The 26982-nt window shown below is 37.1% G+C and overlaps 6 protein-coding genes across 6 annotated transcripts; all 6 read left to right on the forward strand.

Moving 5' to 3' along the window:
* Positions 1-1836: 1836 nt before the first annotated feature.
* LOC104918768 (transmembrane protease serine 9) lies at positions 1837-6757 on the forward strand. The gene is made up of 10 exons (XM_027290240.1): positions 1837-1922; positions 2004-2151; positions 2300-2435; positions 2622-2882; positions 2989-3145; positions 4292-4429; positions 4512-4659; positions 5878-6013; positions 6195-6452; positions 6534-6757. Exons 1-10 carry the CDS (start codon positions 1865-1867, stop codon positions 6690-6692), a joined length of 1599 nt encoding a protein of 532 aa, XP_027146041.1. The 5' UTR covers positions 1837-1864; the 3' UTR covers positions 6693-6757.
* A 1182-nt stretch (positions 6758-7939) lies between these two features.
* Positions 7940-11002, forward strand: LOC104918769 (mast cell protease 1A). Its single transcript, XM_027290241.1, is given in 6 exon segments — positions 7940-7979; positions 8242-8389; positions 10024-10159; positions 10340-10351; positions 10353-10598; positions 10713-11002. Coding segments are annotated over 6 exon segments (747 nt in total). The 3' UTR covers positions 10878-11002.
* Positions 11003-13246: 2244 nt separating this feature from the next.
* LOC109141554 (mast cell protease 1A) lies at positions 13247-14698 on the forward strand. Its single transcript, XM_027290636.1, has 5 exons — positions 13247-13341; positions 13424-13571; positions 13720-13855; positions 14042-14296; positions 14411-14698. The coding sequence occupies exons 1-5, from the start codon at positions 13284-13286 to the stop codon at positions 14570-14572; spliced, it is 759 nt and encodes a 252-aa protein (XP_027146437.1). The 5' UTR covers positions 13247-13283; the 3' UTR covers positions 14573-14698.
* A 3543-nt stretch (positions 14699-18241) lies between these two features.
* Positions 18242-19868, forward strand: LOC113747995 (mast cell protease 1A-like). Its single transcript, XM_027290242.1, has 5 exons — positions 18242-18299; positions 18352-18499; positions 18649-18772; positions 19295-19543; positions 19656-19868. Exons 1-5 carry the CDS (start codon positions 18242-18244, stop codon positions 19866-19868), a joined length of 792 nt encoding a protein of 263 aa, XP_027146043.1.
* A 1576-nt stretch (positions 19869-21444) lies between these two features.
* Positions 21445-23144, forward strand: LOC104918767 (duodenase-1). Its single transcript, XM_019272382.2, has 5 exons — positions 21445-21579; positions 21661-21808; positions 22252-22390; positions 22502-22750; positions 22864-23144. The coding sequence occupies exons 1-5, from the start codon at positions 21522-21524 to the stop codon at positions 23023-23025; spliced, it is 756 nt and encodes a 251-aa protein (XP_019127927.2). The 5' UTR covers positions 21445-21521; the 3' UTR covers positions 23026-23144.
* A 633-nt stretch (positions 23145-23777) lies between these two features.
* Positions 23778-25905, forward strand: LOC104918749 (mast cell protease 1A). Its single transcript, XM_010730594.3, has 5 exons — positions 23778-23868; positions 23969-24122; positions 24511-24640; positions 24753-25007; positions 25155-25905. The coding sequence occupies exons 1-5, from the start codon at positions 23826-23828 to the stop codon at positions 25305-25307; spliced, it is 735 nt and encodes a 244-aa protein (XP_010728896.2). The 5' UTR covers positions 23778-23825; the 3' UTR covers positions 25308-25905.
* The last annotated feature ends 1077 nt before the right edge of the window (positions 25906-26982 follow it).

The raw sequence follows: 26982 nt of genomic DNA on the forward strand, positions 1-26982 counted from the left end.
GAATGGTGTGATGTGTGAATAATCTTCTCTTCTTTGATTCATGTTATTACAGAGCAAATCCAAAAACATCTAAATTATTAACCTACTATTTACAAAAAAAAATACATATCACTGTTTATTTGTTTGTGTTGCTGCCACAACTTGAGTTAATCTACTGGCTTCACTTAAAGGCTTACTTGAACTTTAAGGTGTCTTAGGAGTGTTGATATATGTGTAATTATGCAGGGGACTTCTTGCATTTTAGATTATGTTGAAGTTGTTAAGCTCTACTAGTTTCATTAACGTGAAAATAAAAATCTTTTGTCTCAGTTTTGTCTGAGGGGCAGCCCACGATGTCAGACTAAAACGCCCTGGTATAAACCACTGATTTTACTCACAGGACAGCACCATCTTGCATTTATGCTCCATTTGTATAATTCACACACTGAATAAATGTAAATACAACAAATGTGAATGTGTGACATTGCATGACAAATCATTTCACCAAAGTAAAAAAAACAACAACACACACACACACATGATGGGAAGAGTGTATTTTTTTACCACATATTATGCTGTATATTATATATATTTATGTAGATATATATAATGCAAAGAAATTATTTTGCAGTCTGTGTTGTGCTCTCCTACATGGACTAACTAGAGCATTCATTTTGTAACTGTGAGAACATCAGTGCTCATATCTGAAAGTGGAAAGTGGTCTCTGTGGTTCTTGAATCTGGGTTGCACATTTCCAAGAAGTCTCAGTCTGTTGTCTCAGAATGTTGTGTCATGTATTTCTACATCACATAAGAATGGTGTCAAGAGGCCCGGAGCAGACAAAATAAAGAGATTAAAATAAAAAAATATGATTCATGTAACAATCCGTCTCATACTTATCATACAGTATATCTGGTGATACAGTATCTGCTGCACCAACAGAAACACAAGCAGTTGTTTCAAGTCCCCATGAAGTGTTTTATCACATACGTCCCGTGCTTTATGTCATCAGTACACCAGTATCTGGCCCAACAATGAAAGAAATGTCATTTTTTGTTATCTTTACTTATTATTAATAGTATTTTGTCAGTTGATAAACAATAAAAAGTTGATGAGTCATCCTGCACTTCAGGGTGATTCTAGGGGCTGCTACATGCATCTACTGAAATAGATGACTATCACATTTGCAAACAAAGCTAGCTACACAATAAAACAGTCTACTCAACACCCTGAATAAGACATGACAGTTGTCCTGCTGGCATCATGCAAAGGATTCTGTCAGATATGTTTTCTGTTTCTTCAAAGAAACGGTCAACTGGTTTCTTGTACAGAAATGCTGTAAACATCTTTTTCCTCCTCACAGGGTGATTCTGGTGGTCCTCTGGTGTGCAACAGGAAGGCTGTTGGTATTGTGTCTATGATGGAGGCAACTGTAACTACCCAGACTTCCCCATTGTCTACACAGACATATCAAAATACCTTCCTTGGATCAACGACATTCTCAAGCAAAATAATCGCTAAATGTAACAATCTTACACCAAGCTTTGCTTCAGCATACCTTCATTATACTGAGGAGGGGTAGTTGTGTCAGTGGTCGTTTTTTTTTCCAGCAACACATTTACAAAGTGTCTTTAAAAAAAAAAAGGCCCAGAAAGGAATAAATAAAGAGGCTGAGGAGGAAGAGGTGTTAAACTTATCACATACTGATTACATCATGTATATGCCACAGGCTGTTAATGCATCATAAACAAGATGTTGCAAAGATTTATCAAGGATGTGGTGAGAAATTCAGATAAAATAGATGAATATCACATTTTCCAACAAGGCAAGCTACATTATAAAGCAATCACCTTGAAGAAGAGATGACAGTTGTCTTGCAGGCATCATGCATACTCTGCACAAACTTCTGCTCTTTCATGTTCTGACAAGTCTCGGACGAGATGGTAAGTTAACTGAATGTTTTTATTACTCTCCAAATGTTTAATGACATAGTTACTTAATTTAGATTTTACTTACATTTGCAGCTCTTGGGGGTAAAATCATAAATGGAAAAAAAGCCCCGGAGAACTCGATGCTGTACATGGTGTCGCTGCAGAACAGCAGAGGTCAACATCTATGTGGTGGATTCCTCATCAGTGAAGACTTTGTGCTCACTGCTGCACACTGTGACGGGTGAGTTAAATACTTTGATGTAATTAGAAATTAAATAAAGAATTGTTCAAGTCATCTTCACATGTACCATTTATTGCTTTGTTTTGTTGTTGGCAAAGCAGCGTTTGAGAAAATCTACTGACAACCTCTCATTTGAAACCTTTTCCAGATACAGGATTTTCGCGAAGGTTGTTCTTGGCACCCACAATCTGAAGGCTCATGGCATCAAAAAATCCATTGTGAAATGGTGCAAACCCGAATCTTATAAGAATGTCGGACAAGGGAATGACATCATGCTCCTCAAAGTAAGTATATATTCATTCAGCCCAGTTGTCCCAGATGACATGCAGTTTTTAAGTGTTTATTTCTAATGAGGCGAAATGTAAAAAGGTGGTGGTTAAACAATATTAAAACATGTCCTAAATGCAACAATTGAATTTAAAACTCTAAAAATATACTTTTATTTACGTTATGATTCTTTGTACCTCCAGCTGTCTCAGAAAGTTCAACTGGACAACAGTGTGCAAACAATTCAACTTCCAACTTCTGGAATGAACATAAGAGAAAATGAAAAATGCCAAGTAGCTGGATGGGGAAAGACAAAAACTAATGGTCCAGGTGTTGATGAGCTGAGAGTGATGGATGTGTCTACCATTAACAAGCAAGTCTGTGAGAGAGAATGGGCTGTTCTTCCTCTTCCTGACAACGTTATCTGTGCTGGCGGATATGAAACAAACAAAGGATTCTGTCAGGTATGTTTTCTGCTTGTTTATGGAATTAAAATCAGTCAACAAACTAAAATTGTTTAACATCTTACATCCTTTTGAATAAACACATTAAAATATTTCCCTTTCACAGGGTGATTCTGGTGGTCCTCTGGTGTGCAATGGGAAGGCTGTTGGTATCGTGTCTTTCAATCACCTTCGCAACTGTACCTACCCAAACTTTCCCAATGTCTACACAGACATATCAAAATACCTTCCCTGGATCAACACCATAATCAAGCGAAAGAATTGTTAAATGTAACAATCTTACACCAAGCTTTGCTTCAGCATACCTTCATTATATTGAGGAGGGGTAGTTGTGTCTGAGTCGCTCTGTCAGTGTTTGCTGTTTAACACAAAGGCAAAATAATAAAAGCATGTTGCAAATATTCTTTTCTCTTTCTTTCATCAAAAGACACATGAATGCAAAGGTATTTTTTTTTCATTAAGACATTCACAAACTGTCTTAAGGGTCAATTTGATGTAGGATGTAGCAGAGCGGCATTAACTGGCTTGTGTTAGCAAAAAATAAACAATGTTATCAGAGAAGCAGGTAATTGAAGACATTCATTAACACAGGATAAGAGTCTTTGTTACAGGATGGCAGATTGATACAGAAGCAGTCTGTTGAAAACATTAATTTAAAAAAATAAATCTATGAACAGACAGGAGAAAGAAAACACAGTGGTTTCCACCCTAATTATTATTATACGTATCCTAATATTATTTAGTTTACTACCTCAGTGTCATAAAGCTACTGTATGTCAAATCAAGTTAAATCAGATTTTATTTGTATAGCCGAAAGTCACAAAGTACATTTGCCTCGGAGGGCTTTACAATCTGTACAGGGAGTGACACCCTCTACCTCAGGAAGAGCCACAGAGGAGGGATCCCTCTCCCAGGACGGACAGACGTGCAATAGATGTCACGTATACAGAACAAATCAACATAAACATATTGTACAGAGAGAGAGAGAGAGAGAGAGAGAGAGAGAGAGAGAGAGAGAGAGAGAGAGAGAGAGAGAGAGTTTTCAGTAAGGGAGATGTGACTGCATCTTCAACCGATACTGTATATAACCTGAACTAACCAGACTATCGGGCCTATTACAATGTTAATCTACCATAAACTCCAAGATATAAGTAGTGTCCACAATCTGGGCACTTCTAAATGTAAATCAGTGCGCTACTTAAGATATTATTAAGAATCAGTTAAGATTGAAACAGTCCTACAGTGCAGTATATCTATATATTTTTTTTTCCAGTTGTAGATCTGTAACATTAGTACTTCATGTGGCTATGCTGGAACTGAAACAAGATATTGCAAAGATAATACAAAGTTGAAAAGTTACATTTCACAAAGGATGTGGGCAGAGGATGATGATTATCACACCAACAAAGCAAGCTACAGTATAAAAGGGCCAACATTACAGTACATGACACCCTCCGCAAGAAAACAAGACAGTTGTCTTGCTGGCATCATGCATGCTCTGCACAAACTTCTGCTCTTTCACCTTCTGATAAGTCTTGGACGAGATGGTACGTTTGCTGAATGTTTTAATTACTCTCCAGCCATTTAATGGGATAGTTACTTAATTTAGATTTTTAATTGTCTTTGCAGCACTTGGAGGTAAAATCATACATGGGGAAAAAGCCCCGGAGAACTCGATGCTGTACATGGCCTCGCTGCAGAACAACAGAGGTCAACATGTATGTGGAGGGTTCCTCATCAGTGAAGACTTTGTGCTCACTGCTGCACACTGTGGCAAGTAAGTTATAATCTTTGATTCATCTCTCTGTCTCTCTCCCTTTCTCTCTCATACATATACACTACCGTTCAAAAGTTTGGGGCTGCTTAGAAAATTCCATGTTTTCACAAGAAAAGCAATTTTTCTGTCCATAATAACAACATCAAATTGATCAGAAATACATTTTAGGCATTGCAAATAGTGTAAATGACTATTGTAGCTGGAAACAGCTGATTTGTAATGGAATATCTGCATGCATCCGCAACCATCACTCCATGTCGTGTTTGCAAATCCAAGTTCATCATTTTAAATGGCTAACTGGTCATTAGAAACACCTTTTGAAATCATGGTAGCATAGCTGAAAACTGTTGTGGGGATTGAAGAAGCAATAAAACTGGCCTTCTTTAGACTAGGCGAGAGTCTGGAGCATCAGCAATTGTTGGTTCCATTACAGGCTCAAAATAGCCAGAGACATGATGGTTGGTAGCGTAGTGGGTTGTGCAGGCGCCCCGTGTGTAGAGGCTATAGTCCTCACCGCAGTTGGCCCCGGTTCGAATCCCGCATCAGACGGCCCTTTGCTATGTGTCTTTCCCCCTCTCTCTCTTTCTTCTGAAACGTGTCAGTCTATTCTTGTTCTGAGAAATTAAAGCTATTCCATGTGAGAAATTGCCAAGAAACTGAAGATTTTGTACAATGCTGTGTACTATTCACGTCACATAGCAGAGTAAAGTGGCTCTAGCCAGGATAGAAAGACGAGTGGGAGACCCCGGTGCCTAACTGAACAAGAGGACAAGTACATTAGAGTATCTAGTCTGAGAAACATACGCCTCACAGGTCCCTTAAATAGTACCTGTAAAACACCAGTGTCATCAACAGTAAAGAGGTGACTCAGGGATACTGGCCTTCTAAGCAGAGTGGCAAAGAAAAAGCCAAATTTCAGACTGACTAATAAAAAGAAAAGATTAAAGCACAGCTCAGTTTGGAGCTGTCTTTGTGCTCATGAAGGTTCAGTGTCTTCAATCTGGAAACCCGCCTGAGCTTCGAGTCTGTGGAGGAGAAGGTGGGGGGAGATGACTCTGAACTATTTGGACTGCAGTACCTGTTTTAACCCATAAATTCACATCTTGTTCCTTTAAGGCACAAAAACTCTTTAAAGAAATGTATTGTTCATTGATTTCTATTGTTGTTGCCACAATTTTAGAAAATGTACTGATAACCTCTCAATGTTTCCTCATTCAGTCAGCTTACACATGTAGTTCTTGGCACGCATGATCTCAGGAGAGTTGCTCCTGGAAACAAAAGATTAATTGAAAAGACATACGCACACCCATCTTATAAGAATGTAGGACTTGGTAAAGACATCATGCTCCTCAAAGTAAGTACACATCCTCAGGTGACATCATATATTTTTGTGGTCATAATATTTCTTTTTATTATTAGCTCCACATTGTTTTGATCATAAGATTGAAGTGTGAAACCTGCTATTATACATTTCTTACTTTAGCCAATGTTTAAATTTTTATTTTATGATTCGTGTTTATGATTTGTGCCTCCAGCTGTCCCAGAAAGTTCAACTGGACAACAGCGTGCAAACAATTCAGCTTCCAACTTCTGAAATGAACATAAGAGATAATGAAAAATGCCAAGTAGCTGGATGGGGAATGACAAAATCTAATGGTCCAACTGTTGATGAGTTACGAGTGGTGGATGTGTCTCCTGTTAACATCCATGTCTGTGATAAGAAATGGAATCTGGAGCTTCCTGACAATGTTATCTGTGCTGGTGGATATAACACAACCAAAGGATTCTGTCAGGTACGTTTTCTGTTTGTTCAAAGAAACGGTCAACTGGTTTCTTGTACAGAAATGTAACAAACGTCTTTTTCCTCCTCACAGGGTGATTCTGGTGGTCCTCTGGTGTGCAACGGGAAGGCTGTTGGTATTGTGTCTTTCAACAGGGGGAAAGACTGTGACTACCCAAACGTACCTAACGTGTATACAGATATATCAAAATATCTTCCCTGGATCACATACGTCCTCAAAGGCGCAGAATAAGTAATGAGTAAAAATCCTGCACAAAAGTTTGCTTCACTGCGTGTTCATTGCAATTGAGAAAATGTTTTCAGTGTGACCAAAATTCAAATAAAGAAATGTATTTCAAATACCATGCTTAATATTTTTCGTTAACAACCACATAAAATGTTTGTGTTTTCACTCTTATTGCAGTTGTATTATTTATAGTGTTTAAGTTAATGAAAAAACAAAATCATAATAGTAATATAGCAATTCTCAATTACTTTTATTTCAGTCTCGTGTCTGATAACTGATGGTCCACTCTAACTGCCACCACGGATTTCTTTAATCGGTTTTTAAGTGGATTAGTATTTAGAGTTATGATCAGATAGGTGTGGTTGAAAAACTTATCAGCCCTGTGTTTGGATTTAGGAGGATCTATTTGCAGAAATAGATTATGATATTCATTAGAATGTTTTCATTAGTGTGTAATCACCTGAAAATAAGACTTTACAATGAGTACACACTATTAAGCATTAGTTAGCATGAATAAATACTGAATTCATCATTTATAAAGTATGTTTCTAAGCATGACCTAAATACTCATAAGTATATGGTTTATAATCACACTTATAAATGTTTTACTCTTCAATAATAAGCTCATCTATATAAATGATGGATTCAGCATTTCTAAATTAAGTATCACATCACTTACAAGTGATAGTAGGGGTGCAACAATGCACGTATCTGTATTGAACCGTTCGATACAGTGGTCTCGGTTCGGTACGTACTATGAAACGAACAATATGCAATTTTATCAACTTCTGACGATGTGATCTGTGCTGAAAGCTTTTTAAAAAAGATATTTATACACATACACTTTTAAACACACACGCAGTTTAATTTGTGACCAGAATAGGCCTACTTCATTACAACAGAAAGATAATGATTCATTGTTAAGATATATCAGTATCTGTACAGTTTTTTTTCCTTCTGTTTGTCACCAGGTGCATAAAATACGAACAGAAATAATAACTGCAAGGACATTTAACTATGTCTCTTTCCATGAGAGCTAAACATTAAACTTTTTTTCCTTTAACAACTGAACAGAGTGCACACACACACACACACACACACACACACACACACACACACCTTCTTACATAAGGAATAAAGACAGACTTTCAGAGATATATCAGCACCTAGGCCTATATATACAGCTCTGTCACAGATCTCCTTCAGACAATTAACTTAAACAGGGGAAGTCTGTTGATATTCACATGCACATCATGTCAACACAGGTTCAGGCACAGCCATACGCCTTTATGTGTAATAACTACAATACCAACTAACGTCAAAAACAATAAACATTAATAACAATAAACAAGTTGTTCCTTATGTTTTTTTACTCTGTGCCAGTTTATTCATTCACAAACTAATGGCCACCTTGGGCTTACATACCTTTGATCAGGGGTGCAGTGTCAGGTGTGATGGTTGTGACAGTCAGTCTAAAGTCCTGGTGGACATCAAGTCTGTTTCTGGCTTTTGTTTTTACTGTCAAAAGGGCACTGAACACTGTCTGTCGTTGCAGCACTTGGAGGTAAAATCATAAATGGGGAAAAAGCCCTCAAGAACTCAATGCTGTACATGGTGTCGCTGCAGAACAGCAGAGGTGAACATGAATGTGGTGGATTCCTCATCAGTGAAGACTTTGTGCTCACTGCTGCACACTGTGACAAGTGAGTTAAATAGTTGTGATGTAATTAGAAATTAAATAAAGAATTGTTTAAGTCATCTTCACATGTATCATTTGTTGCTTTGTTTTGTTGTTGGCAAAGCAGCGTTTGAGAAAATCTACTGACAACCTCTCATTTGAAACCTTTTCCAGCTGCAAGGTCGTTATTGGCACGCACAATCTGAAGGCTCGTGGCATCGAAAGATCCATTGTGAAATGGTGCAGTCACCCAGATTACAATAACAAAGGAATAGAGAATGACATCAGGCTCCTCAAAGTAAGTATATATTCATTCAGCCCAGTTGTCCCAGATGACATGCAGATTTTAAGTGTTTATTTCTAATGAGGCGAAATGTAAAAATGTGGTGGTTAAACAATATTAAAAAATGTCCTAAAGGCAACAATTTAATTTAAACCTCTAAAAAATACACTTTGATTTACTTTATGATTCTTTGTACCTCCAGCTGTCTCAGGTGTGAAATTGAAATTTCTGGTATGAATGAAGTGGAATGTAAAAGTCCCGGCCCCCAGGCATTGGATGGCGTATATAACTAATCGTATATAACTAAGAGGTCTGAATGGTTAGTTATTAATTAAATAAAAAAATTTGGATTTTGCGATTTTAATTTTAAAAATGAAAACAGATTGCAGAATGGAGTTAAAGTGTGTGGCAGAATTACCCACAACTCTCTTAATTACTTAAACAGTTTGTATGAGACTAGGACCCTGAAGAAGTCCCAGTCAGTCCTACCTTCGGGCCGCAGATTTGGCCTACCACAATGCAGAACAAATAAATATAAAAACTCCTTTGTTCCAGCAGCCATTTTTAACAGCAAAATGTGAAACAAATTTGTAGCATGTGTTTATAGTATGATTTACTGTTTGTTTGTTACTTTTGTTTGTATTATTTGTGTTGTGTTTTTCAGTTTGTGATGTTCTTTATGGGAGCAAATTCCTCCCATGAACCAGATAGTATCTGGTGAGCGCTAATGAACTAGTTTATCTGCTCACACAAATGATTGCATAATGTGTTTTTATCTGCTAATGCAGCAGATGAAATAAACATGATATTAAGCTTTCATTTCGCAATGATGTGGTGGGGGGGTTTTTTTAAAATAGATGATTATACATTTATAAAAAAACAACACTACACTATAAACAGTCTATTTGACCCCCTGAAGAAGACAAGTCAGTTTTACTGCTGGCATCATGCATGCTCTGCACAAACTTCTGCTCTTTCCCTTCTGACAAGTCTTGGACGAGATGGTAGTTTAACTGATGTTTGAATTACTCTCCAACATTTTAATGGCATAGTTACTTAATTTAGAATTTTACTTATGTTTGCAGCTCTTGGAGGTAAAATCATAAATGGAAAAAAAGCCCCGGAGAACTCGATGCAGTACATGGTGTCGCTGCAGAACGCAGAGGTGACAATCTATGTGGTGGAATCCTCATCGTGAAGACTTTGTGCTCACTGCTGCACACTGGTGACGTGTGAGTTAAATAATTTGATGTAATTAGAAAATAATTAAAGAATGTTTAAGTCATCTTCACATGTTCATTTGTTTGCTTTTTTGTTGTTGGCAAAGCAGCGTTTGAGAAATCTACTGACAACCTCTCATTTGAAACCTTTTCCAGCTGCAGGAGTTTAGCGAAGGTCGTTCTTGGCACCCACAATCTGAAGGCTCGTGGCATCGAAAGATCCATTGTGAAATGGTGCAGTCACCCAGATTACGATGATGAAAAGTTAGAAAATGACATCATGCTCCTCAAAGTAAGTATATATTCATTCAGCCCAGTTGTCCCAGATGACATGCAGTTTTTAAGTGTTTATTTCTTTTGAGGTGAAATGTAAAAATGTGGGTGGTTAAACGTATAAAAAATGTCCTAAAGGCAACAATTTTATAAAACCTCTTAAATACACTTTGATTTACTTTATGACTTGTGCCTCCAGCTGTCTCAGAAAGTTCAAACTGGACAACAGCGTGCAAACAATTCAACTTCCCACTTCTGGAATGAACATAAGAGATAATGAAAAATGCCAAGTAGCTGGATGGGGAATGACAAAAACTAATGGTCCAGATGTTGATAAGCTGAGAGTGGTGACTGTGTCTACCATTAACAAGCAAGTCTGTGAGGAGCAATGGGATGGGCAGATTCCTTACAACGTTATCTGTGCTGGTGGATATAACACAACCAAAGGAGCCTGTCAGGTATGTTTACTGTTTGTTTATGGAATTAAAATGGGTGAACTGGTTTCCAGACTAAAATGTATAAATATCTTAAATGCTCTTGAATAAACATATTAAGGTATTTCCCTTTCACAGGGTGATTCTGGTGGTCCTCTGGTGTGCAACGGGAAGGCTGTTGGTATCGTGTCTTTCAACATGGACGGCAACTGTACCTACCCAAACATCCCCAATGTCTACACAGACATATCAAAATACCTTCCCTGGATCAACGACATTCTCTCAAAAAAAAAGAATTGTTAAATGTAACAATCTTACACCAAGCTTTGCTTCAGCATACCTTCATTATATTGAGGAGGGGTAGTTGTGTCTGAGTCGCTCTGTCAGTGTTTGCTGTTTAACACAAAGGCAAAATAATAAAATCATGTTGCAAATATTCTTTTCTCTTTCTTTCATCAAAAGACACAAATGAATGCAGAGGTCTTTTTTCCCCAGAAGCTCATTCACAAATTGTCTTGAGGGTAAATGTGATGTATGTAGCAGAGCTGCATGATTACCGAAAGGCAGATTATTTATGTGCAATTTGTTCAAACATTAATAAAAATGAATGTATGAATGAACCTACTGAAAAATTAAGCAGTCATCTGCCATCTTAATTTAATATCTTTTTTTTTACTACCTCAGTGTCTCCTAGACATAAGCACCTCAGCTAACCAGAGTGAGGGCCGATTATTATGTAAAGCAGCTATGAGCTCCAAAACATAATCACTTCATAGCGTAGGCCTAAGTTTCCAAAATACAAAAAAGTAAAACATTTCTTCAAAGGATGTGGTGAGAGGTCAATATAAAATAGATGGTTTTCGCATTTTCTAACAAAGCTAGCTACATTATAAAACAGTCTACTGCACACCACCAAGAAGACAAGTCAGTTGTTTTACTGGCATCATGCATGCTCTGCCAAACTTCTGCTTCCTCGTGTTCTGACAAGTCTCGGAAGAGACGTAAGTTAGTGAACGGGGGTCAAATCATAAATAGTCATAAATCGTGAAGTCCATGCTGTATATGGCCTCATTGCATAACTCAGAGGCCATCATGTATGTGTGTATGTATCATGCATCCGTAAAGACTTTGTGCTCACTGCTGCACAGTGTACTACCTCCATGTCTCCATAATATAAAGCTATCGCATGTAACCTCAGCTAACTAGACTGAAGAACCCATTACAATGGGTTTGTTTATTTGTTCATCTCTCACTGGTATTTCCCTCACATGTAACATTTGCAGAATTTACAACAAGGCCCAAATAACTAAGAATTTGTAATAGACAGTGTTTCACAAAATCAAAATCAAGATTTTATAAGGGGAGTCTGTATTTGTAAACTTTGAACATTTGCCATCAATAAAATGTTGTCTTCTTTCATAAATTAGTATATTCTGGTGTGAACACGTGTGTTCTAACACCTAGCTGCTAAATGTGTAGTGGTAAGACCCACAGAGTATACGGTAAAAGTAATAAGTTAATCAAAGAAAAAAAAAACTGCAAAATAAAACCCACCTGATTCAAAGAACAAGAACCTCTGTTACACGTTAAGCAGATTTATCAGAATCTGCAGCATGTTGTACAACACAAAACCACAGTTTGAGAAATCTTTTAACACAGATCTGATGTAACCTGCTGAAAATGGGAAACTTTGTAAGATCTATAAACACAGCTTTGTGAGAATTTTCATAATCACTTATATATTATGTTTTTTAGAGTAGGTGGAATTAACTGCCGTTCATCCAAATATTTAAACATTTAGACACATATGGCAGTTTGAACATTGATTGTTTGCCTCAGTATTTCTAAGATTTAATAAACCCCAACTTTGTAAGAAACGTTATGTAAAAGAACACTTCTTTTCTCAGTAGATAAAAAGGACAGGCTGGATCAAGTTGTTGTCTGAGGTTGAAATTGACATTTTGGATGACTGGAAGTGGAATGTAAAAGTCCCGGCCCCCAGGCATTGGATGGCGTATATAACTAACCGTATATAACTAAGAGGTCTGAATGGTTAGTTATTAATTAAATAAAAATTTTTGGATTTTGCGATTTTAATTTTAAAAATGAAAACAGATTGCAGAATGGAGTTAAAGTGTGTGGCAGAATTACCCACAACTCTCTTAATTACTTAAACAGTTTGTATGAGACTAGGACCCTGAAGAAGTCCCAGTCAGTCCTACCTTCGGGCCGCAGATTTGGCCTACCACAATGCAGAACAAATAAATATAAAAACTAGTTTGTTCCAGCCGCCATTTTTAACAGCAAAATGTGAAACAAATTTGTAGCATGTGTTTATAGTATGATTTACTGTTTGTTTGTTACTTTTGTTTGTATTATTTGTGTTGTGTTTTTCAGTTTGTGATGTTCTGCTGCTGCACAAGATACCTTGACCTTGAAGTATTGGCAAATTTCTTCCATGAACCAGATAGTATCTGGTGAGCGCTAATGAACTAGTTTATCTGCTCACACGAATGATTGCATAATGTGTTTTTATCTGCTAATGCAGCAGATGAAATAAACATGATATTAAGCTTTCATTTCGCAATGATGTGGTGGGGGGTTCTTTTTAAAATAGATGATTATCACATTTATAAAAAAAACAAACTACACTATAAAACAGTCTATTTGACCCCCTGAAGAAGACAAGTCAGTTTTACTGCTGGCATCATGCATGCTCTGCACAAACTTCTGCTCTTTCACCTTCTGACAAGTCTCGGACGAGATGGTAAGTTAAATGAATGTATGAATTACTCTCCAACATTTTAATGGCATAGTTACTTAATTTAGAATTTTACTTATGTTTGAAGCACTTGGAGGTAAAATCATAAATGGAAAAAAAGCCCAGGAGAACTCGATGCAGTACATGGTGTCGCTGCAGAACAGCAGAGGTGAACATGAATGTGGAGGATTCCTCATCAGTGAAGACTTTGTGCTCACTGCTGCAAACTGTGACAAGTGAGTTAAATAATTTGATGTAATTAGAAATTAAATAAAGAATTGTTTAAGTCATCTTCACATGTACCATTTGTTGCTTTGTTTTGTTGTTGGCAAAGCAGCGTTTGAGAAAATCTACTGACAACCTCTCATTTGAAACCTTTTCCAGCTGCAGGAGTTTAGCGAAGGTCGTTCTTGGCACCCACAATCTGAAGGCTCGTGGCATCGAAAGATCTATTGCGAAATGGTGCAGTCACCCAGATTACGATGAGGAAGAAGTAGTGAATGACATCATGCTCCTCAAAGTAAGTATATATTCATTCAGCCCAGTTGTCCCAGATGACATGCAGTTTTTAAGTGTTTATTTCTTTTGAGGCGAAATGTAAAAATGTGGTGGTTAAACAGTATAAAAAAATGTCCTAAAGGCAACAATTTAATATAAACCTCTTAAAATACACTTTGATTTACTTTATGATTCTTTGTGCCTCCAGCTGTCTCAGAAAGTTCAACTGGACAACAGCGTGCAAACAATTCAACTTCCCACTTCTGGAATGAACATAAGAGATAATGAAAAATGCCAAGTAGCTGGATGGGGAATGACAAAAACTAATGGTCAAGGTGTTGATAAGCTGAGAGTGGTGACTGTGTCTACCATTAACAAGCAAGTCTGTGAGGAGCAATGGGATGCGGAACTTCCTGACCTTATCTGTGCTGGTGGATATAACACAACCAAAGGATTCTGTCGGGTACGTTTACTGTTTGTTTATGGAATTAAAATAAGTCAACTGGTTTCCAGACTAAAATGCATAAGTATCTTTAATGCTCTTGAATAAACATATTAAGGTATTTCCCTTTCACAGGGTGATTCTGGTGGTCCTCTGGTGTGCAACGGGAAGGCTGTTGGTATCGTGTCTTTCAATATGGAAGGCTACTGTACCTACCCAAACTTCCCCAATGTCTACACAGACATATCAAAATACCTTCCCTGGATCAACGACATTCTCGAGCAAAAGAATTGTTAAATGTAACAATCTTACACCAAGCTTTGCTTCAGCATACCTTCATTATATTGAGGAGGGGTAGTTGTGTCTGAGTCGCTCTGTCAGTGTTTGCTGTTTAACACAAAGGCAAAATAATAAAATCATGTTGCAAATATTCTTTTCTCTTTCTTTCATCAAAAGACACAAATGAATGCAGAGGTCTTTTTTCCCCAGAAGCTCATTCACAAATTGTTTTGAGGGTAAATGTGATGTATGTAGCAGAGCTGCACTGATTACAGAAAGGCAGATTATTTTATGTGCAATTTGTTCAAAACGCTAATAAAAAATGAATGTATGAATTAACCTAACTGAAAAATTAAGCAGTCATCTCCACCTTAATTATAATCTTTTTTTTACTACATCAGTGTCTCCTAGACATAAAGCCACCTCAGCTAACCAGAGTGAAGGGCCGATTACAATGTAAAGCAGCTATGAGCTCCAAAACATAATCACTTCATAGCGTAGGCCTTCACTTTATCAACAACCTGCATTCCACACAGCCTCTCCACACTTTTCAGGCAGGCGGGTTTGTTTAGCTGCTCTCCAATATTGTGCGGCTTTTTAGCCTTGGCAATTAACAGCGAGTAGTCAAATGACTCCTCCGTGGCTCTTTGTAAATCACTACCAGCTCTTTCAAAAGCTTTTCTGATCTTCTTGATAGTGCCAATTGCTTCTACCTTTCAAAATATTCTCGACGTTCACCAATACTCTGGTGGTGTTTGGACTCCTGGTGTCGTTTCAGTTTGCTTGGCTTCATGCTATCATTGACGAAAACTGTCCCGTCATTTGATAAAACCAGAATCAAGGTAACACTCGAGATATTGCCTTGTTTTCTTCTTTGATACAGATGAACTATCAGTACTTTTACATTTATCAGACATAATGTTTTATTCATAAAAACAATCAGGAATGAATTACCCAGGTCTAACCTATACTAGCCCAACTGACCGCGGGAGACGAGAAGGTTGCTTACGCAAATTCAGAGGTCAGAGGTCAGGGGTGTTGGTAATAAATAGCTGAATTTAATGTGTATCAAAAATATGTTTCAATTTGGATTATACTGAGTTTTGAGTATTCAATTAGGTGTGTTACTGGGATTTTATAAATACTTTGTTTTATAAAATGTTTATAAATTTTATTAATGTGCACAAATATAATTTTGGTAACCTCACAACCTCAGAGCAGACAAAGTTGTGTGCGCCCCCTGTGATCTCTGGCGCCCCTCAGTGGGGGGCTACAGTAGAACATATCCAGCATTCATAATTGGTCAAATCATATTACCCTCACAAAAATATACTGACATAAACGTCTACATCTGTACTGTACAGTTTTATGATTTTAAAATTGCCATATTTTATGTATGCAATAAAACAAGTAATTTACTGTTTACCATTAGGACCCAAACCTGTGTATGTGTGTGTAAGTGAGTGAGTGAGTACAGCATGAATCCCTTTCCTAAATGAACAGTATTTTATGTAACTGTACTTTTTAAACAGAACATATGGGAAAGGAAAAACAAATATCTGTCAGGCACAATTCTCAATTCATTTAGAAAAACTTCTTTTCATTTGCCTTTGAAGATTTTGTCAGGGTCTATGATTACAACAGATTGATATGATGGATGACGCAATTGCAGCCAGTTCAACCACTCTCGCTAAAAATATGGGAGGTCTGTGTCACAGCAGTTGAAAGGATGAGAAGGTGTACAGGCCAGCGGGTTGATGGAAGAAGGGAGTTTGTTGTCATTGATGAGAGCCTTTTTCGGCATAAAAGAAAGATATGTTATAGTAATAGTGACTTTCATTAAGTGTCAAATACAGTCAAACAAGTTATTGTTAAGTTATTGTCTGTGTTTGTTGTTTTGTTTCTGCACCAGTATGGGAGAGGAGGAATGGCTGGTGGGTGGATCTCGAAGACATCTAGTCCCCTTGAGACTTATTTATGACATTTTCAAATAATACAAGTAAACATATGCAGCCACTGTAACCAAATTCCAAGGAATCAGTGCACTTTGTTTTTGTAGTGCCGTAAAATTCCTTTTCCTGTATTTTTTTTATCATGTGTTGTGTATATTTATTTTATCTATCTCAAATAATCTTTAGACTTTTCTTAAAGATAGTATTAAGAATTACGTTAAATTATGACACTGAAATATTTTCTGACTTTTTTTTTTGATAGGCAGATTTAATTTTTTTCAAACAAAGATTTTATTTGTCGTACTTAAACTTCTGTGATCCACTTTTGTGTTGGCAAGTTTTTATTCCTCTTTGCTTACCCTTGTTTGTCTTTTTTCATCAACAGAACAGTTGTACAGTTACAATATGTTGGAATAAATATCAATGCAGTATGTTTATATCCTTTTGTGTTGTGTCTCTCCTTGGTCTGTTAAGATAACTGACACTTTTGTGAGTCATCTTGAAGCATTGCCAGCCTTTAAATCTCATTCGTAAATGCTTTATAAGGCATAGATAGTGCCCACTTTAGATGAGCTCACACAAAATACTTAATTAACGAGTAGTAAGTGCTTTGTAACTGCCTGAATTCATGAATGTTTATAGGTCATCCATTGGAAATGGAATTTGTGAGTTTTTATAAAACATCTACTAACACACTCACTAACCATTAGTACAAGTCTGAATAGTGGGTGTGTAAGTGCATACAGACATGTACATCTAAATAGTTTGTTCATCATTTACATTTTTCTTTCTAAATGATCTTTTGAACCACTGACAAATACTAAATAACTGGTTAGTAAGTGATGTAATACTTCATTTAGAAATGCCGAACCCATGATTTATATAGATGGGCTTATTAATGAAGAGTAAAAGATTTATAACTGTGATTATAAACCATATACTAATGAGTATTTAGGCCAGAAACATGCTTTATAAATGATGAATGGTTAACTAATGCTTAATAGTGTGTACTCATTATAAAGTGTTTCCAGAATGAGCCCTATATATCTGGGAACAGATATTCCCATGGAGTCCGCCATATTTGGGCAACATGAAGTGATAGGACCTGATATAGACCTGTTTACCTGCATGCCCTCTATCCATGCACTCATCGCACATGAAAATGTGTTTTTGGAGGAGTGGTTTTGGAGGCAAACCTGTGAGATTTTTTCAGTTAGCTAGTTTCTCTAATGTTACCTACCCCAGCTTTAATGATTAAATCTGAATCATGACGTGTCGAGAAGAAAGTCCTAAACAGTAAAAAACAAAATGAGGGGTGATTAAAATGTTTTAAAAAAAACTTTATAACCTCCTAAAATGTAGGAGAAAAAACTATAATAATGAATGAATCTGATCTACAACCAAGATAAAAGAAAATAAACCTTCCTACATTTATTGCAAAAAATGGCCCCACCATTAGATTGGAAGAGACTGAAAGTTTCCTAAATATAAAAAAAGTAAAACAATGCATTTAACAGACTGTGTTAAACTCATTACATACTAGTTGCATAATGTTCTTGGGCAGCTGGCAGCTGCACTTATCATATGAAAAATATTGCAAATATACCACAGCTTTTTATTTCAAAAAGGATGTGGTGAGAGGTTAATATAAAATAGATGATTATCACACAAGCTATAGTATAAAACAGTCTTCTTGAAGCCCCCAAGAAGACAAGTCAGTTGGCCTGCTGGCATCATGCATGCTCTGCACAAACTTCTGCTCTTTCACCTTCTGACAAGTCTCGGACGAGATGGTAAGTTAAATGAGAGTTTTTATTACTCTCCAACCACTGTTTGTCGTTGCAGCACTTGGAGGTAAAGTCATAAATGGAAAAAAAGCCCAGGAGAACTCGATGCAGTACATGGTGTCGCTGCAGAACAGCAGAGGTGAACATGAATGTGGAGGATTCCTCATCAGTGAAGACTTTGTGCTCACTGCTGCACACTGTGACGTGTGAGTTAAATAGTTGTGATGTAATTAGAAATTAAATAAAGAATTGTTTAAGTCATCTTCACATGTACCATTTGTTGCTTTGTTTTGTTGTTGGCAAAGCAGCGTTTGAGAAAATCTACTGACAACCTCTCATTTGAAACCTTTTTCAGCTGCAAGGTCGTTCTTGGCACCCACAATCTGAAGGCTCGTGGCATCGAAAGATCCATTGCGAAATGGTGTAAACACAAATCTTATACGCATTACAGACAAGGGAATGACATCATGCTTCTCAAAGTAAGTATATATTCATTCAGCCTAGTTGTCCCAGATGACATGCAGTTTTTAAATGTTTTTTTCCAATGGAAAAATCTAAAAAGTGGTGGTTAAACAATAATAAAAATGTCCTAAATGCAACAATTTCATTTAAAACTCTAAAAATACACTTTCATAATCATTCAAGGCAGCAGACGCTAAATTGTAATACTGCTAGTAATAAGCTTCATTTAAATGATTCATGAGCATTAACTTGTTTAACTGAAGTCTGATAAAGAGTGGACTGTGTTCAGACAAACAGTTTCGAATTTAATAATAATAATAATAATAATAATAATAATACATTTTATTTAAAAGCGCTTTTCAGAGTACTCAAAGACACTTTACAGAGAAGAACATTCTGATTTTTTCTTTAGCTGTCTTGTAAAGTTAGCCTGGGCAAAAGAGTACAAGTCATTGAGCTTCCTCGTTATGGCACAGGAGAAATACAACTTATATATTTTATTTATTACTTTTATTTACTTTATTTCTTTGTGCCTCCAGCTGTCTCAGAAAGTTCAACTGGCAACACGTGTGCAAAACAATTCAACTTCCCACTTCTGGAATGACATAAGAGATAATGAAATGCCAAGTAGCTGGATGGGGAAAGACAAGACTAACGGTCCAACTGTTGATGAGCTGAGAGTGGTGGATGTGTCTACCATTAACAAGCAAGTCTGTAGGAGACAATGGGTGGTCTTCCTGACACTGTCATCTGTGCTGGTGGATATAACACAACCAAAGGAGCTGTCAGTATGTTTTCTGTTTGTTTATGGAATTAAAATGGGTCAACTGGTTTCCACGACTTAAGTAAGTATCTTAACTGCTCTTGAATAAAACATATTAAGGTATTTCCCTTTCACAGGGTGATTCTGTGGTCCTCTGGTGTTACAAAGGGAAGGCTGTTGGTATCGTGTCTTTCGGTGAGGACAACTGTACCCAGGCCGTCCCAATGTCTACACAGACATTCAAATACCTTCCTGGATCAGCAACATTCTCGAGCAAACGAATTGTTAAATGTAACAATCTTACACCAAGCTTTGCTTCAGCATACCTTCATTATATTGAGGAGGGGTAGTTGTGTCTGAGTCGCTCTGTCAGTGTTTGCTGTTTAACACAAAGGCAAAATAATAAAATCATGTTGCAAATATTCTTTTCTCTTTCTTTCATCAAAAGACAAAAATGAATGCAGAGGTCTTTTTTCCCCAGAAGCTCATTCACAAATTGTTTTGAGGGTAAATGTGATGTATGTAGCAGAGCTGCATTGATTACAGAAAGGCAGATTATTTTATGTGCAATTTGTTCAAAACATTAATAAAAAATGAATGTATGAATGAACCTAACTGAAAAATTAAGCAGTCATCTGCATCTTAATTATAATCTTTTTTTTTTTACTACATCAGTGTCTCCTAGACATAAAGCCACCTCAGCTAACCAGAGTGAAGGGCCGATTACTATGTAAAGCAGCTATGAGCTCCAAAACATAATCACTTCATAGCGTAGGCCTAAGTTTCCAAAATACAAAAAAGTAAAACATTTCTTTAGAGAGACTGTGTTAAACTCATTACATACTGATTGCATAATGTGTGTTTTAGGTTATGGTGTTGTAATTAAACAAGACATTGCAAAGATACAAGTTGCAAGCTACCATTTCACAAAGGATGTGGTGAGAGGTCAATATAAAATAGATGGTTATCGCATTTTTCTAACAAAGCTAGCTACATTATAAAACAGTCTACTGCACACCACCAAGAAGACAAGTCAGTTGTTTTACTGGCATCATGCATGCTCTGCACAAACTTCTGCTCCCTCGTGTTCTGACAAGTCTCGGAAGAGACGGTAAGTTAAGTGAACGGGGGTCAAATCATAAATAGTCATAAATCAGTGAAGTCCATGCTGTATATGGCCTCATTGCATAACTACAGAGGCCATCATGTATGTGTGTATGTATCATGCATCCGTAAAGACTTTGTGCTCACTGCTGCACAGTGTACTACCTCCATGTCTCCATAGTATAAAGCTATTGCATGTAACCTCAGCTAACTAGACTGAAGGACCCATTATAAAGTTAAGCAGCTATGAACTCCAAGTAGTACAGATACAGATACAAATGTTTTCATATAACGAAAGAAATAATTTAATGTAGAAGCTTTTCTATCTCACATCTGTGCCCTGCTACAAGTGTCTGCTGAGAGTTGGGTAGCAAACTATGTCGGAGTACTTGTGGTGACTTTCAAGATAAAAATAAGGGTCATGGGGAGATTGGTAAGGGTGAGAAACAACTGAACTTTAGTTCTTGTAAATAAGTTGAAGCTTATTCTAGCATGTATTTATTGTATCATTTACTGTTTGTTTGTTACTTTTGTTTGTAATATTTATGTTGTGTTTTTTAGTTTGTGATGTTCTGCTGCTGCACAAGATACCTTGACCTTTATTTTGATGTATTGACAAATTTCTCCCATGAACCAGATAGTATCTCGTGAGTGCTAATGAACTAGTTCATCTGCTCACACGAATGATTGCATAATGTGTTTTTAGCTGCTAATGCAGCAGATGAAATAAACATGATCTTACAAAGATAACACAAAGGTGTAAGCTTTCATTTCGCAATGATGTGGTGGGGGGTTCATTTTTAAATAGATGATTATCACATTTCTAAAAAAACAAACTACACTATAAAACAGTCTATTTGACTCCCCGAAGAAGACAAGTCAGTTTTACTGCCGGCATCATGCATGCCCTGCACAAACTTCTGCTGTTTCACCTTCTGACAAGTCTCGGACGAGATGGTAAGTTTACTGAATGCTTTAATTACTCTCTAACCTTTAATGGGATAGTAACTTAATTTAGATTTTTACTTATGTTTGCAGCACTTGGGGGTAAAATCATAAATGGAAAAAAAGCCCCGGAGAACTCGATGCTGTACATGGCCTCGTTGCAGAACAGCAGAGGTCAACATGTATGTGGAGGATTCCTCATCAGTGAAGACTTTGTGCTCACTGCTGCACACTGTGACATGTGAGTTAGATAGTTGTGATGTAATTAGAAATTAAATAAAGAATTATTCACGTTATCTTCACATATACAGTGGTCCCTCGTTTATCGCAGGGATACGTTCTAAAAATAACCCGCAATAAACGAAATCCGCGAAGTAAGTTTTACAATTATTATACATGTTTTAAGGCCGTAAAACCCCTAACCACACCCTTTTATACACCTTTTTACACGCATTTTGTACAGTACTCACTTAGTTAATCAGGACGCAGAACACGTGCGGTTCTCCCTTAGCCAATTCAGAAAAAAAAAAAAAAAGCATGCAAAATTACACTAAAAAAATCTGCGAAACAGCGAGTCCGCGAAAAGTGAACCGCGTTATAGTGAGGGACGACTGTATATTTGTTGTTGGCAAAGCAGCATTTGAGAAAATCTACTGACAACCTCTCATTTGAAACCTTTTCTAGCAAAATGATTTTAGCAAAAGTCATTCTAGGCACCCACAGTCTGAAGGAGGCTAATGGCATCAAGAGATCCATTGCGAAGAGGTGCAAACACCCATCTTATGTGGATGCTGGAAAAGGTCATGACATCATGCTCCTAAAAGTAAGTATATTCATTCAGCCCTTCATTAACTTGTTTAACTGAAGTCTGATAAAGAGTGGACTGTGATCAGACAAACAGTTTCTAATTTCACGGTTCTGATTTTTTCTTTAGCTGTCTGGTGAAGTTAGCCTGGGCAAAAGAGTACAACTCATTGAGCTTCCTCGTTATGGCACAGAAGAAAACCAGAAGTGCGAGGTAGCTGGATGGGGTTTGAATAAAACTCGTGGTACATCTGTTAATGATCTGAGAGTGGTTGATGTGTCTATCATTAACCGGAGAGTCTGTAAGAGAAAATGGAGACGTCTTCCTGACAATGTTATCTGTGCTGGTGGATATAACACAACCAAAGGAATTTGTCAGGTAGGTTTTCTGTCTGTTTATGCAAAATAAAATCAGTCAACTGGTTTCCAGACTAAAACGTATATAAACATCTTGCACTTTAATAAACATATTAAGATATTTCCCTTTCACAGGGTGATTCTGGTGGTCCTCTGGTGTGCAACGGGAAGGCTGTTGGTATCGTGTCTTTCAATCACATTCGCAACTGTAACTACCCAGACTACCCCAATGTCTACACAGACATATCAAAATACCTTCCCTGGATCGACAACATTCTCCAACAAAAGAATTGTTAAATGTAACAATCTTACACCAAGCTTTGCATACCCTCGCATATGTATTAAGGAGAGGTAGTTGTGTCTGAATTGCTCTGTCTGTGTTTGCTGTTTAACATAAAAGCAAAATAAAAAATCATGTCGCAAATATTGTTTTCTTCTTTCCTTCATCAAAGACATCAATGCCTTAAGGGTCTTAATGGTAAAGTTGATGTAGGACGTAGTATAGTATAGTTTATAGAGGTATACAGAACAAACAATAACATATAATACAAATCTGTAAAAGTAATACAAAATTAATCAAAACTGATGAAGACAAAGACAGAGAACCTCAGCTGCGTGTGAGAGCAGATTTAGTCAGAATCTGCAGCATGTTGTGCAACACAACACAGTTTTGTAAGACATCTTTTTAACACAGATCTGATGTAACCTGCTGAAAACAGGGAACTGACATAACACTTTGTAAGAATTAATAAACCACAACTTTGGGAGAATTTTCATTAATCATGTATTTATATGTTTTTTACGACCATGTGGACTTTAACTCCTGTTCCTCTAAAATATATATCTTTGCTAAACAAACACGTCCACATGCAGTATAGTGGTTTGAACATTCAGAGCACTGTTTGCCTCAGTATCTCTAAAGATGTTATAACATTACCGGTTTCTTGCATGAATTATGAAACCCTGTTTTGAAAATCACGTCTTTGGTAAACCTGCCAACAACATAACAAAACCAACATGTTAGCAAACACAATGAAGCAATAAAGGCCAAGAAATAATACAACCAACAGCGGAAGGTTTGAGTTTGACCAGAGACCATGGCAGTCGCCTTTGTTCTGCTGCTGCTCTTTGTCCTGAATGGTAAGCTATCTATACATTGTAATGATGTACAAATCTACATTCACTACCAACCTCGAGTATCTTGGATGAACATAATAAGAAAGATGATTTTGTATTTTAGAAGCTGATAGTTCTCGGATTGTGGGAGGCAGAGAGGCTGCCCCCCACTCTCGGCCCTACATGGCCTCGCTACAAGTCCGAGGTCGCCAGAACTGTGGTGGTGTCCTGGTGAGACAGGACTTTGTGCTCACAGCAGCACATTGTCAGATACCTGTGTAAGAATTCAAAAATATCTTGATTTGGGTTTTTTTTTCTACTTCAAGAAATATAAATGGATTTTAAATCATGCTGATAAAAAAACTCCTGTGACAGTTTTGAAAAAACATAGTGACAATTTTAATTTAATTCCCTGTATAAAGGTTTTCCTATTTTCATTGCAGCTGCTTCTTTCATTTTATGTCAATGGTCAGTGTCCACACACTCAAAACTGTGCAAGAGCTGTAGGTCTTCAGTGATGGATTGTTTTCATCTGGCAAACTAAAGAGTTACTGAAAGTTGTTTTTTATACTGAACACTGAAATATTATTTCTGTCAAGAGAAATGATTTATTAGCAGCCTTAACATGATATCTATTGTCACCTGTCATTTAATTGTAATTTCCAGACCATACACAGTTGTCCTTGGAGCTGATGCCCTTTCCGGTGACGAGCCTACTAAGCAGCAGTTCAGTGCCATCAGATCCATTCCACATCCCAACTATGATGGACATAGAAATGATATCATGCTCCTAAAGGTGAGGATGGTTTTCCACTGTTTGTTTTATGGATCTGCTTGTTGTTTATAGTTAACACAAAAGCATGAAACATGTCGGGATTATATTTGGACTATTTAATTTCTTTCATCAGCTCAACAGCAGTGCCCAACTGACTGATGCAGTGCAGCTGATCCCTCTGAAGAGAGGCAGGGTGAGGACATCCAGTAAGTGCCTCACAGCTGGCTGGGGGGATATAGGTGATAACAGAACCTTTCCAGCTAGGCTTCAGGAGGTCAACGTAACCTCCCTGTCACAGCAGACCTGTCGTAGGAGATGGGGAAATGTTCCTATCACCAGGAGAATGATTTGTGGTGTTGGGGACGATGTTTTTCAAGGCTTCTGCTCGGTAAGAAAACACACTGGCTAGTCGTTGATCACACACCCAAAATGACCTTTGATACCTTAATATTAATTAATAATTTTGTTTCTGCTGCTGTTTTGTCCCTTGTTAAGAACACCTTCTGTTAAGTGTCTTGTATCTTTGCTGTTCAAGGGGGATTCAGGTGGTCCATTGGTGTGTGATGGAGCTGCCGCAGGTATCGTCTCCTTCTCTGGCCGGCGATGCGGAAACCCCAGGACTCCTGATGTCTACACGCGCATATCATCCTTTACGGACTGGATTACAAGAGTGTTAAATAGCAATTAGGCATATTAGAATGGTAATGTGTCAGTGTGCTTAATTGGGATGTATTAATCAAGACAATGCTTTTACTAATTTACAAATACGTGGTGTTATGTTGTTTAATATGTGGTTGTTGAGATAAGATAAACCTTCACTGATTCCCCAGCAGGGAAATCCAGTTGTTGCAGCTGCACAATGACAGACATACGTATACAGAAGTTTAGAAAGTAAAAGAAATAAATAATAGAAGTATTTAAAATTAAAATAAGAATATAGAAAAGGGTATTTGGGGACAAAATTACAGGTGTGGTGACAGTGGGGTGATAGCAGTAGTGCAACAAATTTACACCTAACACACCTAGATATGATATGATATGATTAGTATAAATAAGGTGGAATATGAGGTGATAAATCTTGCTTTTGTCACCCTCACTTATTACCTTTTGTCTTTGTGTTTGCATTCAAAATGGGTCAGGCAAAACCCTTTCCATTGAGCTGAAACTAAAAATAAACTGAAAATGCGAGGTCAACTTCCATGCACTCATTTCTGCTATACTGAAAATATGTATCAAACAGTGACACAGCCTTTGAATGATCAATAAAAGTATTAATTCTGCAATCATTATGGGCTGGGAATGTTTCTTTTATGGGTCAAAGTTTTATTTGCGGATTTGGTGGGTAGGTAGGTTCATTCTTGGAGCATAAATTAGAGACTTAGACTTAGACAGACTTTATTCTCATTCAGCTGTACATTCACAATGTACATTTGAGCGAAATTTCGTTGCATAGGCTCAGAATAAAAACAGAAGATAAGGCAATAACAGTATAAATATAAAGTATATGAAATACAAAATAAAAGAAAATATAAAAAGAAAGAATAAAATTGTGACCTTTTCACAGAAATGTAGCAGCTTATGTAGCAGCAGAATGTATTGTACAGTGTACAATAGACAATATAAATAGTGCAACTAGATTAACAAATAGAGTTTCCAGTATCAATGTAAAGTAACTAGTGTCATATGTGTGGGAGGGTGGGTTATTGGGAGTTTAACATTCTTATGGCATGGGGGATGCAGCTATTGTAAAATCTGTCTGTTCTGCACACCATTATAGACAAAAAACAAAAAAGACCAGCTGATATTCCCAATTACTTGCCTATACTCTCACTAACCCTGAATGCTATGGGTCAGTGTTGAATGTAACTAGCTCTCCATGTGGTTCTGTAGATATATAACGGCTGTATTACAGGCATGCATGCAGGTAACGCTTCAAAATAATTTTTAAATTGGCTCATTATCATCCTCCTCACAACTGTACTTGGTACAACTGGGTTTAAAACATGCAAATTTTTCAGGTTGTGCACACTGATGGTTTAGGTTAACATTGTTCAAATGTAGCAAAGAAGAACAGGCGTGGATATAATTTTAGAGATCAGATATAATAGAAGAGTTACGGGCTCTAAGCATTTTAGTGTTGTGTTTAGTTTGATTTTCTGAAACTTAATATGCTAAATGTTATCACAGGCCTAACAGAGATATTTAAATACTAAAGAAACATAATAATGACTTCAGATTATTATTGCTGTCTGCCCCTTTAAGTCAAAATTGTGAGCTGCTCGTGCGTCACAGAAAATCCCGACCTTGTGTTGTGCACTTTTTTTTTTTATGTCGATCACGCGCACCGAATACCGTAATTACGC

This window comes from Larimichthys crocea, chromosome XVII (assembly GCF_000972845.2).
Source record: "Larimichthys crocea isolate SSNF chromosome XVII, L_crocea_2.0, whole genome shotgun sequence".
NCBI lineage: Eukaryota > Metazoa > Chordata > Actinopteri > Sciaenidae > Larimichthys > Larimichthys crocea.

Coding starts and splice junctions, on each gene's coding strand:
- LOC113747995 (XM_027290242.1), top strand. CDS start 18,242: ATGCATGCTCTGCACAAACTTCTGCTCTTTCACCTTCTGACAAGTCTC. Junction 18,300..18,351: donor GACAAGTCTCGGACGAGATG/GTAAGTTAAATG, acceptor TTGTCGTTGCAG/CACTTGGAGGTAAAGTCATA. Junction 19,544..19,655: donor CACAACCAAAGGAGCTGTCA/GTATGTTTTCTG, acceptor TCCCTTTCACAG/GGTGATTCTGTGGTCCTCTG.
- LOC104918749 (XM_010730594.3), top strand. CDS start 23,826: ATGGCAGTCGCCTTTGTTCTGCTGCTGCTCTTTGTCCTGAATG. Junction 23,869..23,968: donor GCTGCTCTTTGTCCTGAATG/GTAAGCTATCTA, acceptor TTTGTATTTTAG/AAGCTGATAGTTCTCGGATT. Junction 24,123..24,510: donor GCACATTGTCAGATACCTGT/GTAAGAATTCAA, acceptor TGTAATTTCCAG/ACCATACACAGTTGTCCTTG.
- LOC109141554 (XM_027290636.1), top strand. CDS start 13,284: ATGCATGCTCTGCACAAACTTCTGCTCTTTCACCTTCTGACAAGTCTC. Junction 13,856..14,041: donor ATGACATCATGCTCCTCAAA/GTAAGTATATAT, acceptor TTGTGCCTCCAG/CTGTCTCAGAAAGTTCAACT. Junction 14,297..14,410: donor CAACCAAAGGATTCTGTCGG/GTACGTTTACTG, acceptor TCCCTTTCACAG/GGTGATTCTGGTGGTCCTCT.
- LOC104918768 (XM_027290240.1), top strand. CDS start 1,865: ATGCATACTCTGCACAAACTTCTGCTCTTTCATGTTCTGACAAGTCTC. Junction 2,152..2,299: donor ACTGCTGCACACTGTGACGG/GTGAGTTAAATA, acceptor AACCTTTTCCAG/ATACAGGATTTTCGCGAAGG. Junction 6,014..6,194: donor AAGACATCATGCTCCTCAAA/GTAAGTACACAT, acceptor TTGTGCCTCCAG/CTGTCCCAGAAAGTTCAACT.
- LOC104918767 (XM_019272382.2), top strand. CDS start 21,522: ATGCATGCCCTGCACAAACTTCTGCTGTTTCACCTTCTGACAAGTCTC. Junction 22,391..22,501: donor ATGACATCATGCTCCTAAAA/GTAAGTATATTC, acceptor TTTTTTCTTTAG/CTGTCTGGTGAAGTTAGCCT. Junction 22,751..22,863: donor CAACCAAAGGAATTTGTCAG/GTAGGTTTTCTG, acceptor TCCCTTTCACAG/GGTGATTCTGGTGGTCCTCT.